The 13191-nt window shown below is 46.7% G+C and overlaps 5 protein-coding genes across 5 annotated transcripts; 4 read left to right on the top strand and 1 right to left on the bottom strand.

Moving 5' to 3' along the window:
- Positions 1-228: 228 nt before the first annotated feature.
- LY89DRAFT_84022 (uncharacterized protein) lies at positions 229-2329 on the bottom strand. The gene has a single exon (XM_018223446.1). It carries the CDS (start codon positions 1923-1925, stop codon positions 363-365), a length of 1563 nt encoding a protein of 520 aa, XP_018070800.1. The 5' UTR covers positions 1926-2329; the 3' UTR covers positions 229-362.
- LY89DRAFT_719163 (uncharacterized protein) lies at positions 2247-5661 on the top strand (the record flags this gene model as incomplete). The annotated part of the gene is made up of 3 exons (XM_018218474.1): positions 2247-3301; positions 3404-5547; positions 5597-5661. The coding sequence occupies 3 exons, from the start codon at positions 2247-2249 to the stop codon at positions 5659-5661; spliced, it is 3264 nt and encodes a 1087-aa protein (XP_018070801.1).
- Positions 5662-7211: 1550 nt separating this feature from the next.
- LY89DRAFT_782699 (uncharacterized protein) lies at positions 7212-8311 on the top strand. Its single transcript, XM_018222611.1, has one exon. The coding sequence runs from the start codon at positions 7223-7225 to the stop codon at positions 7943-7945; it is 723 nt and encodes a 240-aa protein (XP_018070802.1). The 5' UTR covers positions 7212-7222; the 3' UTR covers positions 7946-8311.
- A 900-nt stretch (positions 8312-9211) lies between these two features.
- LY89DRAFT_749117 (cyclohexanone monooxygenase) lies at positions 9212-11122 on the top strand (the record flags this gene model as incomplete). The annotated part of the gene is made up of 3 exons (XM_018221168.1): positions 9212-9432; positions 9539-10386; positions 10436-11122. 3 exons carry the CDS (start codon positions 9212-9214, stop codon positions 11077-11079), a joined length of 1713 nt encoding a protein of 570 aa, XP_018070803.1. The 3' UTR covers positions 11080-11122.
- A 696-nt stretch (positions 11123-11818) lies between these two features.
- On the top strand, positions 11819-12677 carry LY89DRAFT_749126 (uncharacterized protein; the record flags this gene model as incomplete). The annotated part of the gene is made up of 2 exons (XM_018221169.1): positions 11819-12223; positions 12296-12677. Coding segments are annotated over 2 exons (726 nt in total), but the record flags the coding sequence as incomplete, so codon positions are not given.
- Between the last annotated feature and the right edge of the window lie 514 nt (positions 12678-13191).

Here is a 13191-nt window from a genome sequence, read left to right on the forward strand (position 1 = left end):
AGACTTTCGGTGCGTAGATAAGTAATAATAAGTAATGCAGAAAAAAAGGGATGGGGAATGGCAGTCGAGGTCGGGTGGAGGAGGCACCATCACGTGGTACTGTAAGAGTGGGGGCCATCACTTATGGTCTAATCTCGAACCACCCCCTTGGCTAGCTCAAAGGTAGCCGAGCCTTTCAGCACGTATAGGTAAAATTATATTCCTGTTTGTCACTTGGTCACAATCAGTCTACAAAGTGTTCACTTGTATTAAATACGTGAAATATGGAAGGTCCTGAATAAGTTCTCAGGGGCCACACTCAAATCTCCAGTGTCTTAGCTCTTATATTACGACTCCCTCCCAGCAATATCGAGCCTCGAGGATTACAATCTGATGTCCTCTAGGCGATCTAGAACCCTCGAGATAAAAGTAGTTCCCATTCCAATTCCATCCTCATCTTCAATCTCCTCCCCGCCATCACTTGACCGAAGCATGTCAAAGCAGGCCGTAACGGCCTCTGCGTATTTGTTTCCCATTACTCGAGGCAGTTGTTTTAGCCAAATTTGCCTGAGGACGCTGCCTGGATCCTCTGCACCATTTAGTGCCTTATGAAATGGCCCGGACTGACTTGTGAAATTCTCCCATAGCGCAATCTCTAGTAGCACCACGCCGAGACTGTAAACATCATGGCGCCAACTGAATTTCATTCGGTGCTCCTTATCCTTCAGCCTCTCTGCTGGCAAGTAAATCCTTTCTTGCCAGCTGGTAACCTCGAGCATTAACGTAGGCGCATCTTCTTGGCGCACGCCATCGTAACCTACGAGATACGGCTGCCCGATTGCGTAGGGATAGGTCGATGAGGTTGTTCCCAAGTCTTCATCGAAGATGATGATATTCTCTGGCCGCAGGTTCTTGTGAACAAAGCCGCAAGAATGTACATATAGTACAGCAGTTGCAATCGATTGTGCGAGCTGCAGACGGTCACTCAGAGAGTGTTTTTTGCCCCGCACGTTGCCTGGGTCAGCGAGAAGGTTACGAAGCGACCTCGGGTTCGACTTCTTTGCTGGGTACGAAAAGTGCAGCACAAAGCGCTTTTCAAAGACATCGTCCGAAAAGCCTCGACACGGCAGTATATGCATGCTCGAGTCGTCGGCTTCTCGCAGCTTCGTAGCAACATTGCGCACTGTGTTTTGCAGCGTTTTCACGTAAGGCGCATCAGCCGCTTTGTAGCTTCGATATTCAACCAAACCTAACGATGAATCCTTGTCTGCTCCCACCCAGAGATGCGAGTCTTTCAGTTGTTTGTATGTTGTCGCTGACGGCTCCTTGATGAGTAGTGGCCCAGTCACACGACGGCGACTGGCATCGATGCGCTTGAGGCGGTTGAACAATTGCTGTCTATCGTCATCTTGCAAGTCCATAGCTTGAGCGGCAGGAGTAAGGAGGGTGGCAGAGTCGAAGTCGCTGGCTTGCTTTGATGGTACCGCATGGATTCCATACTTGGGATAGAATATGTATCTCAGATGGATTTCAGCACGCTTCGAGAACCGATCTTGCCACAATTCCATCGCTGTCACTGCCTCCTCGATCCGTTTCGCGTCGAAGAATGCAAATTTGAGCTTTGCTCCAACTTTCGCCTTATCCGCGAATGAGTCCTCTGGAAATGCCTCGTATACCTTGATCAGCGCATTGTTCAGAACGGTGATGGAGTCGTGGAGCACAAGCTGGAATGCTTTGTCGAGCTGAGAATGGACGCTTCGGAAGAACAACAGTATATCGTTGATCCCCCCAGTGCAAAGTTCAAGTACGAAGGCTTGCAGTCGCGAATGCTCAGTGGCAGTCATGAAAAGTTTGACTTTCTTCTCGATCTTCTCGCCATACTTGATGCAAAGATCGATGATTCCAGGAAGGGCTGCTACTACACCAAAAATTTCGAATCCACTCATGTTGACGAGTAGTTCTCAAGGTGTTTTCGTCTGGTATACTTGCCTGACAGCCATAGTCGCTGAACTTGTCTGTGCCGGTTGCATGAAGTCGTTGCAAAGCACAAATTGATATAGATAGGTATTGCGTTGTTCGCGAGGCACTGTGGCGCAAGGGCATTCTGGAAGTGTGGCACCCAGGATTTCTTTGTGCGTTGGCAATGTTTCTAGGCAATGGTCACCCTTCCCCTTTCCCCAAAGAAACTACAGCAATCTACTAAATGGCTATAGTAGAACGATATCGGCAAGACTTTTAATTCCAGTTTGAATTCCAAACTTCGCATCATGTCAGGATCCATCGGTATCATCGACAACTGGTGTCACACACTAGCAGAAGCCAGCGAAGAGCAAGAACCCAGTGTTACCACTCCGAATCTCCAAACTTTGGCACAGCCAGACTTTCAGCTACTGGGTACTGCAGCGGAATTTGTTCGAGTTCTGAAGTCATTGTCTGTGGCTGGTCCACTAAACTTAACCAATCATCTCATGCCTCATCTCTTCATCGGTGAAGGTGGCCAGTTCTCGGTCTTCCGGTCGAACATTACAGCACGAAACGATACTGCGTTATGGAAAATCGGGGCCCCTGTTGCAGTCAAGAAATGCAAAATTGTAATGGAGACTAATCAAGTCATTGATTTGACGGGAGAAGGAACAAGGAAACAGGTGCATGCTATGTTGCTCGAAGTTTTGGTACTCCGACATACCAAGCTGCGCTCACACAGAAACATTGTTCGTTTGCTCGGCTGGGCCAAAGAAGGTGGCTTTGATGGGATGCCCCTCTTAGTGATGGAGCTTGCAACTGAGGGCGACTTGATGGGTTTCTTGAATGGTCCAAGAGGTGATAGCTGGAATTTGAAACATCATCTGTGTCTTGACATGGCTGCTGGCTTAGACGCAATTCATGATGTGGGGATCATACATGCAGATTTCAAGCCAGAGAATATTCTGGTATTTCCCAATGCCTCTGACGACGTTCCTCTCATTGCTAAACTCTCCGACTTTGGGTACTCCTCTACAGAAGCAAACACGCATTCTGAGTCGAAAATCTACATCACGGCTTTGACCAAAGGCTGGCAGGCTCCCGAAATTATCCTTACGACACCGCCAATCTCTATCACCACTGATAGCTACAAAAAAGCCGATAACTACTCCCTCGGATTGGTAGTCTGGAGCGTGTGTTGTTTTCGTGGTCAGGCACCTCCAGCATGCCAAGACGATACTGCATTGTCTACGGCTTTGGAAGCACTTGAAAGGTTGTCAACACTTTCTGGAATGTTAGAGGAGACTTTTAGTGCCGCTTTGGAGCAGTTACTACAATACCATCCTACTCAAAGAACAAAGTATGCTCTGAAATTCTTGCGAGATGAAAGTGTCGCTTCAAAAGCATGGCAAGTCTCCAGTTCATTTCCTCTTTAGACTCTCCTAATTAAGGGTCATTTCAGGCAAGAAAATCAAGAAGCTGGCACCTTCAGCAGTGAAACACCAGGTGTGACTCAAATCAAGGAAGATACACATCCTCTGAGAATGGATCCAATACAACAGTACTTCTGGGCTGGCATCAACAAGTCATTCGAAGCCTTCGGTTCCCGAATGACGGGCGGCGAACTCTTCTCGCTATTCCTAGAAAACACCTGGGGGGATATCCATGCGGGAACTATAACTCTTGATTCATACTCCATTCAACAGCTGCTCCTCTCTGCTGAACGAGGCTTTGTCCCAGCCCAGGCCGTCGTTGATAGGGTATTTCAATCGTATGAGATCGATTGGCCCTCCGATAAAATTGTTCATAGAGCTTCTTGGTTGTTCGAGGGAGCAGCTATCGGATGTCCTCTTGCTTACAATGATCTTTACGCCTCGGATCAAACTGCAGCAAAAAGAGCCAGGACTCAATTCTATCAAAGAGGAGGATATCAACAATATTATTACTCGGACGAAACGACATCACTTTGGCGGACATGGAGGTATGAGAGTTTTCGTCCAGGAACAAGCCTTGGAATTGAGAAAGATGATGACAAAATCTCGGAAACGTCTCATCCATTACAATTTTTTGACCCAACACACGACCATCCCCTCAACAAACATGAACTACTATATCTCTCATGCTTAGCTGGGGATTCAAGAGCAGTGATAGAACTATGCAAAGCCGGTGCTAATACATCCATCATTGGTGAGCCTGGTGGTGCGACGTGCCTCCACTGGCTGCTCACATTTCCTGACGAGGATATGGAAGATATTGCCAGCCTCCTCATGCAAAGCGGCAATATCAATGCTGAACTTGGAGTAAAGGTTCCCGTTGCTAAGGATACCTTTCCATTTGCGTGGCCACCAGGCACCCCTCTTCACTGGGCTGTGGCATCTTCCAGCTCTAGGGCTGTGAATATATTGCTAAAAAATGGTGCAGATTGCTGTTACCGAAATGGCATTGACCCTTACATGTATGACATGGACGTCAGATACTTTGAGCGAGATGGGGAGGACGAATCGCAGGGAATGTATTCCGCACCAACTGGTAAATGCTTAGGAATGAGTCCAGTAGATCTTGCTGTCTGCTCCCGCGACGTCTTGGTTCTCTCAGAATTTCTCGCTCTGCAAGGACGGCCCAATTTGCAAATTTTTGAGGCCGATGAGGAAGGCTACACTCCATTCCATCGTCTAGAATACAATCATATTGGCCGTACAGCGAATCAGCACCGCTTTGCTTCGGCCGCTTTCGATGGATCCCGAACGGCCCGACGTGGGTCAACTTCAAAAGTTATCAGCATATTGAAGCAGCTTGGTGGAAACATTGACCAATTGACCAACGCTTCACCACATAATGAACGGCGAAATGACCGTCCAGGATCCTTGACACCACTGATGCTAGCTGTTCGTTGGATAGACCTTGATACTGTGACTGCACTACTCGAGAACGCAGCAAATGTTAATGTAAGGAATGAACTAGGCTTCAACGTACTCAGCCAACTTCCTGAAAGTGGTGATTACAACTATTGTTTCAGAGACCTTCCATCAATTGTCGGAACATTACTCAAGCATGACGTAGAAGTTGCTGCCAAAGGCGCATTCCGTGACTATACGCCATTAGCTAATGCCATACTATGCGGAAGTATAGATGTCATGGAACTTCTCCTCGCAGCAGGCGCAGATCCAACAGAAAAGAGTAAGAAGTTTAATGTCATGGCTTGGTGGGTTAATCATACGCCACTATGGGGATACATGCTGCCATGGACAAGGAAAATGTCATGGCGACAACGAGGGTTGAGAATGGCGAAAATATTGACCCAATATGTGTTTTCGAGAGACACTGATGATGTGCGTCAAGTATTGCACCACGTCGACGCTTTTGGCAGCGGCTTGTTGCATTATGCAGTTGCATCTGGTCATCCTGAAGTGGTAAAGGCCGTCTTGGCTGCTGGTGGAGACAAGGAAGCACATCGTACGGTCTTGGCCTCACCTATTGATCGGAGCCTTAACAGTGCGAGCTGGGTAAATAAAATGGGTACCGGAACTGCGCTCGAGGTTTGTTCGCGGATGAAAGATGTTTGTATTCAGATGAGTACCAAGGGGCATGAGGCTGTCTCTCCTGCAGGTGTGAAAACTATTGTTGTCGAGGGAGAACAAAGCTAACGCTCTTTCAGAATACAAGTTCATGGTGAAAGTGTACGATGAGATCAAGGAAATCCTAGTCGGCGATTCTCGCTGAAGGGTAGTCCAAGATCAAAGGATGGCTATGAAATGGGTGAAGGCCTGTGGACTTGGTCTGCAGGAGTCAGTTGAAGCCACCTCACATAATGTATGTTGCCGTTGTGATAGACAATGTCGCTAGGAGTATAGTGTTCCGCCGGCTGAAGGTCCCAACGGAAACTCTAATGTACGCACAAACATGAATGAGCATCACAAAACTTAGTTCCTGCGACACTTGTTATGAAGAAAATCAGCAACCAAGCGTGCGCAACAAAAGAAAGGCACCAGAGACTAGAGCAGCTATAGCATTCACCTCGCGAGCTCTGATCCTCCTTCCTGATTCTCCATTCATCCACCCTAGTATAATGTTATTATAAATAGTAAACATATATTAAGCCTTGATTTTTACTTTAGGATTATTTATTAGCTAGATAAGCTTTTAATAAAACTCGGGCGCGTGTTTTGTTTATGCGCGAAGCTAACTATACCTAGGTAACTATTTGAACCGATTCCTAAGATTGGCGCCTCAAGCACCAACGACGTCCATCTAGGGATTTCCTAAACGAGCTTCGTACGAGAGCACGTGCGAGCTTAAGGAGTTTCTCCCTTGGAAAATATCTTATTTTCTTTAGATTATTCTTCTTGTAACAAAACACTCGTTGCCACATGCATTTGTGCCCTTTGCCTATAATACTTTTTTACAAAAGGGGTTTAAAATCTGCTCCGGTTTGAATCCTATGAAGGAGCAAAAACGGATTCCCAGGTAAAATTCAGTAAGGAAAACTATAGTCGGGGCATATTCTATGAAGCCAAAATAAGTTCCACATCATGGTCCGCAGGCTGACTCAGGCTTGCTCAGGCTTGCTCAGGCTCGCCTTCGACATGCTCACCCTCGGTTCAGGTATGCTCACCATCTACTCAGGTTAAAGCAGCAGTTGCTCCCGTCCGCAAACTAGAACGGAACCAGCGAAAGGGAAAATTAATCCTGAGTCTATCGGTACTTGAAACGGGTTAATCTCTGGAGGCATTCGATCACGCGGGGCGAAGTCAATTTTCTATGAGTGTACGATTAAGCCAAGCTGCGCATTGAAAACTTCTTGTCAAAACGTAAATCACGATGAGTGAGAAGAAGATTCTCCTTTTAAAAAGTTTCTGTTCTATTGCAGAAAGAGCATTAACTCACCTATCTCGAGGAAAACAGAAATCGACGATCGTGATATAGTCTGAATGAACCGCAAGCCTTCGTATTACGAATGCTATCCAAAGAAGAGAGACTTTCAAGTCATGTACGTTTCCTTCTTGGCATGCAGAGGTACGGAGACTATTTTTGATGATTAGCATCCACGCAATTTAATCAAGCGTTCGGAGTGAAAGTATGTCTGTTATATTCTGCCAATGACTGCAAATCAGATCTGCTTTTTGAAATGTTACCAATATCAAGGCAGAATGGTGTTCAGAAGCTCAAGACCAAAGAAGGTTAGACGCCGCATGTAGATTAGCGACACACGTGATAGGATCACCTCCGAATTTTGGCTGCCTGGTGCGTAAGAAACCTTCATCAGCAGGATTACCTCATCAAAATGGCGGTCAACAGCAACAGAGAGCTTTCAATGTCCCAAGAAGGTGATGAGGATCCAATCAAGGGATCATGGACTGCCCTCCATGTTGAAATCCGTCTCATGATATGGCGACTAGCCTACGCAGCACAAACTCCCCGCTTGGTCGAGGTGCAAACACTTCAGCATAATCACTATGACTACCCACATGCCTGGTACCCGAGATATTCTCCCAGTCCACCTCCCACAATCGTCAACGTGTGCAGGGAAGCCCGAGACGAGGCTCGAAGAGAGGCACAAAAGGCTAATCATCTCCTCTTTGCAACGACACCCGACGCCTTTGACATCTACTTCAACCCAGCGATTGATACTTTATACGTACCAAATGATAAAACTTACTGGATTAGAGACTGGGGACCAGAAGGGGTTCTGACGCAGTTCAAGAAACACCACCAACCTGAGCTCCTTCGTTTCTTAGCTATTGAGCTCGACCCATTAAGCCGAGCTACAACGCACCACACGCTGAGGACCGATTTGAAAGGCTTCACCTCTTTGGAAGACATTGTATTTGTTGTTAAGGAACCATCGACCGAGATATTTGGATGGGTTGAGGGGTTAAGTCGAGCGTTACGCATTTATGGACAGGGAATCCGTGGACGAGGACAGCGAACGTATCCAGAGGAGTGCAAACTAGCAATAAAGCGTGGCGGTCTACTCGAGCTCATACACCACAGACGAGACCAATGAGATGTCACATTTAAGGACAGGACTTCGTCTCAAATACATCGTTTGAGAAGCCGAGAGATGGCGAGGACGCAGAGGGAGTATTGGTTGGATCTTAACGGAAGATGGACGAAAGATGAGTATGGGAATGATAAATATATTGAGAGTTGTATGTTCTAGAGGCTGAGTCTTTTGCGAGGTGAGGTAAGCTGGGCGCATACTACGGAATATCAGGAGCGTAATTAGGTTTTCCGTTTTTCGGGAGAAGGGAGGACACGGGAGCGTGATACTTGAATGATTTCTATTGCTTATTTATTCATTCGTCGTCGAAGTTCGCATTATTACCTGATTCTCCTTTTTATGCTCCTCGAGCTTTATAATACGCATGCGAAATTTATTGAAATAACAACCTGGACTCGACGGTCTCGATTCTTCCCGACGAAAGCTTTTCCTGCTTTACGAACCTTTACACTTCCTCGCTATGATGCACTTTCTTTCTAACCAACTTTCTAGATCCTCAATCGAAAATGCCGAAAGATCCCCGGATATCCCTACCCCGCATCTCCAATGTTCGCTTATCATCCCCGCGTTTTAAGGAGTACATTTTGTGGATCGCAAGTAGCGCTTGGCGCCGTTTCCTGACTTAAGAAGAGCCGCGCAGCTTCTGCCGAGATTCAATTGGATGATAGAGACATGCCGGGAATAATGGCATATCGGACCATTGTTAAATCCTCGGCATCACTCGCCACAGTTGTACGTCTTGCATCATCCTGCTTCGCACACATCTCGGCCTACCTACCTTCTGAAGAAAGCTCTATGAGGTAGCCTGCATTGAGGCGGGGGTTCTTTCCCAAACTTGAGGATTTCAAATACTAGGAAGTGCTAAACAGCGCCCGCTCCCCAAGGATGTGACCCCATTTGACAGGTGCGGGGTGATTCCCTTCTCCCGAGGGCGGATATCCTTTCAAATCCTCTGCAATCTTCGAGTCTGGGCCCATCTGTGTGTTTGTTTCAACGAAGAGACTCCCAATTCCCACCACAACACTTTCCGGCCCGCCAAGTAGCTTAGGAGCGAGACCGAAAACAATTAGCTGTTGATCTTGCAACCACGGACTTGATTCCGCTATTGAGTCTGGTCGAGTCAACCTCGCCCCTTTCGTGTCCGTTCAACCGGATAGTGCGGGCCTGACTCTACTCTTATGAACCTTGAATCTTCCCTCCTTCCAACTTCAGTTTCCACATCTTCAAGCAACAAACATTCAACAAACCCAATCTTTACCATCAGCAACCATGGGCGACCCAGGACCAGAACAACCAGAATGCATAATCAAGACTGACCTTTCTCAGTATGCTCGCCGAAGAGCAACTGACGGGCCGTATGCCGATAATCTGGACTTGGACGTCCTGATTGTTGGAGCTGGTTTCAGTGGAGTCTATATGCTCTACGAAATGCGCAAATATGGCTATAAGACCGTGTTGTACGACGCGGGCCTAGGCTATGGTGGCACGTGGTACGTTTAGTCCTTCGTTTCGGTACTCCACTGTCGTAAGAAGATAGAACTTGCATTGCGAATCATCTTCCACTTAGAAAATAAAGACTAATTGCGTTGTGTACAGGAGATGGAATTGCTATCCAGGAGCAAGAGTTGACAGCCCGGTTCCCATCTACCAACTCAACATCCCAGAAGTTTACAACACATTCTCGTTCACCACAAACTACCCAGATTGGAGAGAACTTCAATCGTACTTCGACCACGTGGACAAAGTTTGCAACCTCAGCAAAGATACCGCGTTTGAAACAGTGGTAACTTCCGCAGAGTACGACGAGAAAGCTGCAAAATGGACAGTCAAGACAGCGGACGGCCGAACCGTGAAGACTAGATTTTTCATTGTGGCTGCGGGATTCGCTGCAAAGCGTTACATCCCACAGTACAAGAGCATGGACAAATTCAAGGGAGTTGTTCATCATTCTTCGTTCTGGCCACCCGAAGATGTGGATGTTAAGGGCAAGCGTGTAGCCGTGGTCGGAACGGGCGCTTCAGGTGTTCAGATTGCTCAGGAGTGGGGTCCAATCGCTGATCACTTGACGTTATTTCAACGAACTCCCAACCTTGCTCTTCCGATGGGCAAGAGACCGATGTCGAAGGAGGAACAAGATGCACTCCGACCAGCGTATAGTCAGATGATGGATCTTCGTGAACGATGCTTCGCTGGGTTCTTGTACGATTTCAACGAGAAGAACACTTTCGACGATAATGAGGAAGAGAGAGAAGCGCTTTTCGAGAAACTCTGGAAGCAACAAGGCTTTGCGTTGTGGCTGGGTGGTTACAAGGACTACTTGTTCGATATGAAGGCAAACCGCGAGGCATACAATTTCTGGGCGAAGAAGCAACGTCAACGGATAAAGAACCCCGCCAAACGTGATTTGCTCTGTCCTCTTGAACCTCCTCACGCTTTCGGTATTAGTAAGTCTTGAAGTCTTAAGTTCACGAACACATTGCTAATCCAATTCAGAACGACCATGCTTGGAACAAAACTACTACGAAGTCCTTGACCGAGACAATGTGGACATCGTAGACATCTCACTCAATGGCGGCAATGAGATTGTCGAATTCACCGAGAATGGCATGAAGACATCCGATGGCAAGGTCCACGAAGTTGACGTTGTAGCTCTCGCCACAGGATTCGACATCACGACCGGTGGAATGACCAGCATGGGACTAAAGAGCATCCATGGCACCTATCTGAAGGATGAATGGAAAGCCTCCGCCAACACCTACCTCGGCACCACTATCTCTGGATATCCCAACCTTTTCCATCTCTACGGTCCCCACGGCCCAACTCTGCTCTCCAACGGTCCCAGTAGTCTCGAAATTCAAGCTCGCTGGATCCGTGATGCGATTGTGTTGATTGATCGACAGGGTCTCAAGTCCATCGAAGCGACTCCGGAGGCGATGAAGGAATGGAAGCAGAGGATCAATGATATTTCTAATGCGACGTTGATGCCAACAACTAAGAGTACGTATATGGGTGGTACTGTTCCGGGGAAGGCGTTCGAACAGGTCAATTATGCGGGAGGTGTTGGTCAGTATCGTGAGGAGATTCGGAAGGTGTTGGATGATTGGAAGGGGTTTAAGACGATTCCTATTACAGCTTAGTAGAATCTTATTATTTATTTCTAATGTAGCTTATCTATTCCATGAGACGTTTCTCTATTCCTTCTTTAGATCAGTTGGGGTGTAGTGAAGACTTTCTTCCCCCTCAAAATCTGAGTGTGATTTCTGCCCGATTCGGTTTGTTAGTTGACGTGCTCATCTGACTAAATACATCGGAGCAGCAAAGCTCTGGTGTCTGGAGTTGACCTTCGTGGTAGATGTTTCAAGAAGCATCGATGTTTGAGAAAGGGTATTTGTGGATCGAAGTCGAAGATCATCATCAGCAGCGGTAGAAAACTGCCCGAGTTGAGCTACTCGCTAAATTCAGGGGTCCGCTTACGAACATGGGGACAAAAGTCCGTGCGTTCAGGCTGTAGAACCTCGAAATTAAAACTCTTCACATTAGGACTAAACTATCAACAACTCCACCATTATGGATCCTTTTACCACTCCACCTATGTCTCCACGTCTCCCAGGTGCAGAGATCAGAACCAAGCACAAAGAGGGCATACGCCGGCTCTTCAAATTCGCTAAAATAGGCCTGCAACAGCTCTAGGGCTACTACCACCTAGGAGACAGCACAGTTAGGAAGATCCTACTATACGATGTGCCTGAAAGAGCGCGCCCTACACGCACAGGGAGACCCAGAGAATCCCTCAATGAACAGGAGGTTAGAGATATTATTGAGTATATTTGCACCGACTATGCAACTAGAGTGCTGAATTGGATCCAAATACACGATGAATTGCAACTCTCTTGCTCTGTTAAGACCCTCAAACGCCGCTGCAAAGAAGCTGGATACTACTCTTGTATCTGCTGCCAAAAGCCCTACCTCACTAAGACCCAAGCCAATGCGCGGTGGCTGTGGGGGATAGCACACATGTTTTGGACTATTTGGGAATGGAGTCAGATACTGTACTCAGATGAGGTCACATTTCAAGTTGGAGGGAAGAAATGCAAGCAGAGGTGTATTAGGAATAAGAAGGAACGCTGTCATCCTGACTGCATTCAATTCCAAATGCATAGAGGTGGCACTATTCCTGTACACTTCTTTGGTGCTGTAGGCTACGGATACAAAAGTCCATTGATCAACATTCATGGAACTAGGAAGAGTGGGGCATTTACACAAACTGATTACCTTGCTCAAGTACTCAAGCCTTATATTCAGGATTTTTTAGCTGCTTTTGCGGCTGTTTTGGGGCCTGGGAAGACCCCTTAGTTCATGGAAGACGGCAACTCTGCTCACGGCCACAAGACTACTAGCAATATTTGTGCTACTTGGCGTACTTCTATGGGTATTACTCTATTCCCCCATCCTGCAGTTAGCCCTGATATGAATCCTATTGAGAAGTGCTGGAGGAGAATAAAACAAGCTCTCCATAGGCGCCTAAGGCAGCCAACAACTGAGGTTCAAATGGTTGTAGCAGTATTAGAAGAATGGGACAAAATTCCTCAGGAATGGATCAATGGGCTTATTGAGCAGCAGGACTTCTGGGTACACGACTTAATTAAGCGATGTGGCTGGTCTACAGCTAATTAATTAATAAAATTCATGATTCTGATGCCCTGAACGCACGGACTTTTGTCCCCATGTTCGTTAGCTCGAAAGGCTCTGGCAAAAATACCTAGACAGCGTCAAAAACACTTACTCCGTAATGTTTGCCTAAGGTGGGAACAGTGCTTTGAAGTCCAAATAATACATCTCAGTAGCATGAAATTTTGTGCCTGATCTGGAGATCTTGTCATCACATGCAAGATTTAGATCTTAATTGTAGAAATCTTTCCAGGACGACCCCTCATCTAGGCATACAATTTCGACCCTTTAGCTCACTTTGGATTATTTGTTATTCATATAAGACTTGCTATTAGTTTCTACTTCAAAGCTTTGAAAAGGTTTCACCTTACATCATCCATTCTTTGGCCATTCATGTATTCTTCTATTCGGGGCATGGCATACATTTGAACACTCTCATATCGGCATTTGAGCTCTGCCAGGTCTTAATAATAGCTGGACTATAGAAGTATCTCCCTTGGTCGTTCTCAAGCATCCCATAACCTCGCAAAGGGTATAGCCCTTATCGCAGAATGTATGTATGAGTTCTGGGTTCCAAGGGC

The sequence above is a fragment of the Mollisia scopiformis genome (genome assembly GCF_001500285.1).
Source record: "Mollisia scopiformis unplaced genomic scaffold LY89scaffold_13, whole genome shotgun sequence".
NCBI lineage: Eukaryota > Fungi > Ascomycota > Leotiomycetes > Helotiales > Mollisiaceae > Mollisia > Mollisia scopiformis.

What these genes read in the sequence shown, in the direction of transcription:
- LY89DRAFT_84022 (XM_018223446.1), bottom strand. Translation starts at nt 1,925, where the DNA reads ATGAGTGGATTCGAAATTTTTGGTGTAGTAGCAGCCCTTCCTGGAATC.
- LY89DRAFT_782699 (XM_018222611.1), top strand. Translation starts at nt 7,223, where the DNA reads ATGGCGGTCAACAGCAACAGAGAGCTTTCAATGTCCCAAGAAGGTGAT.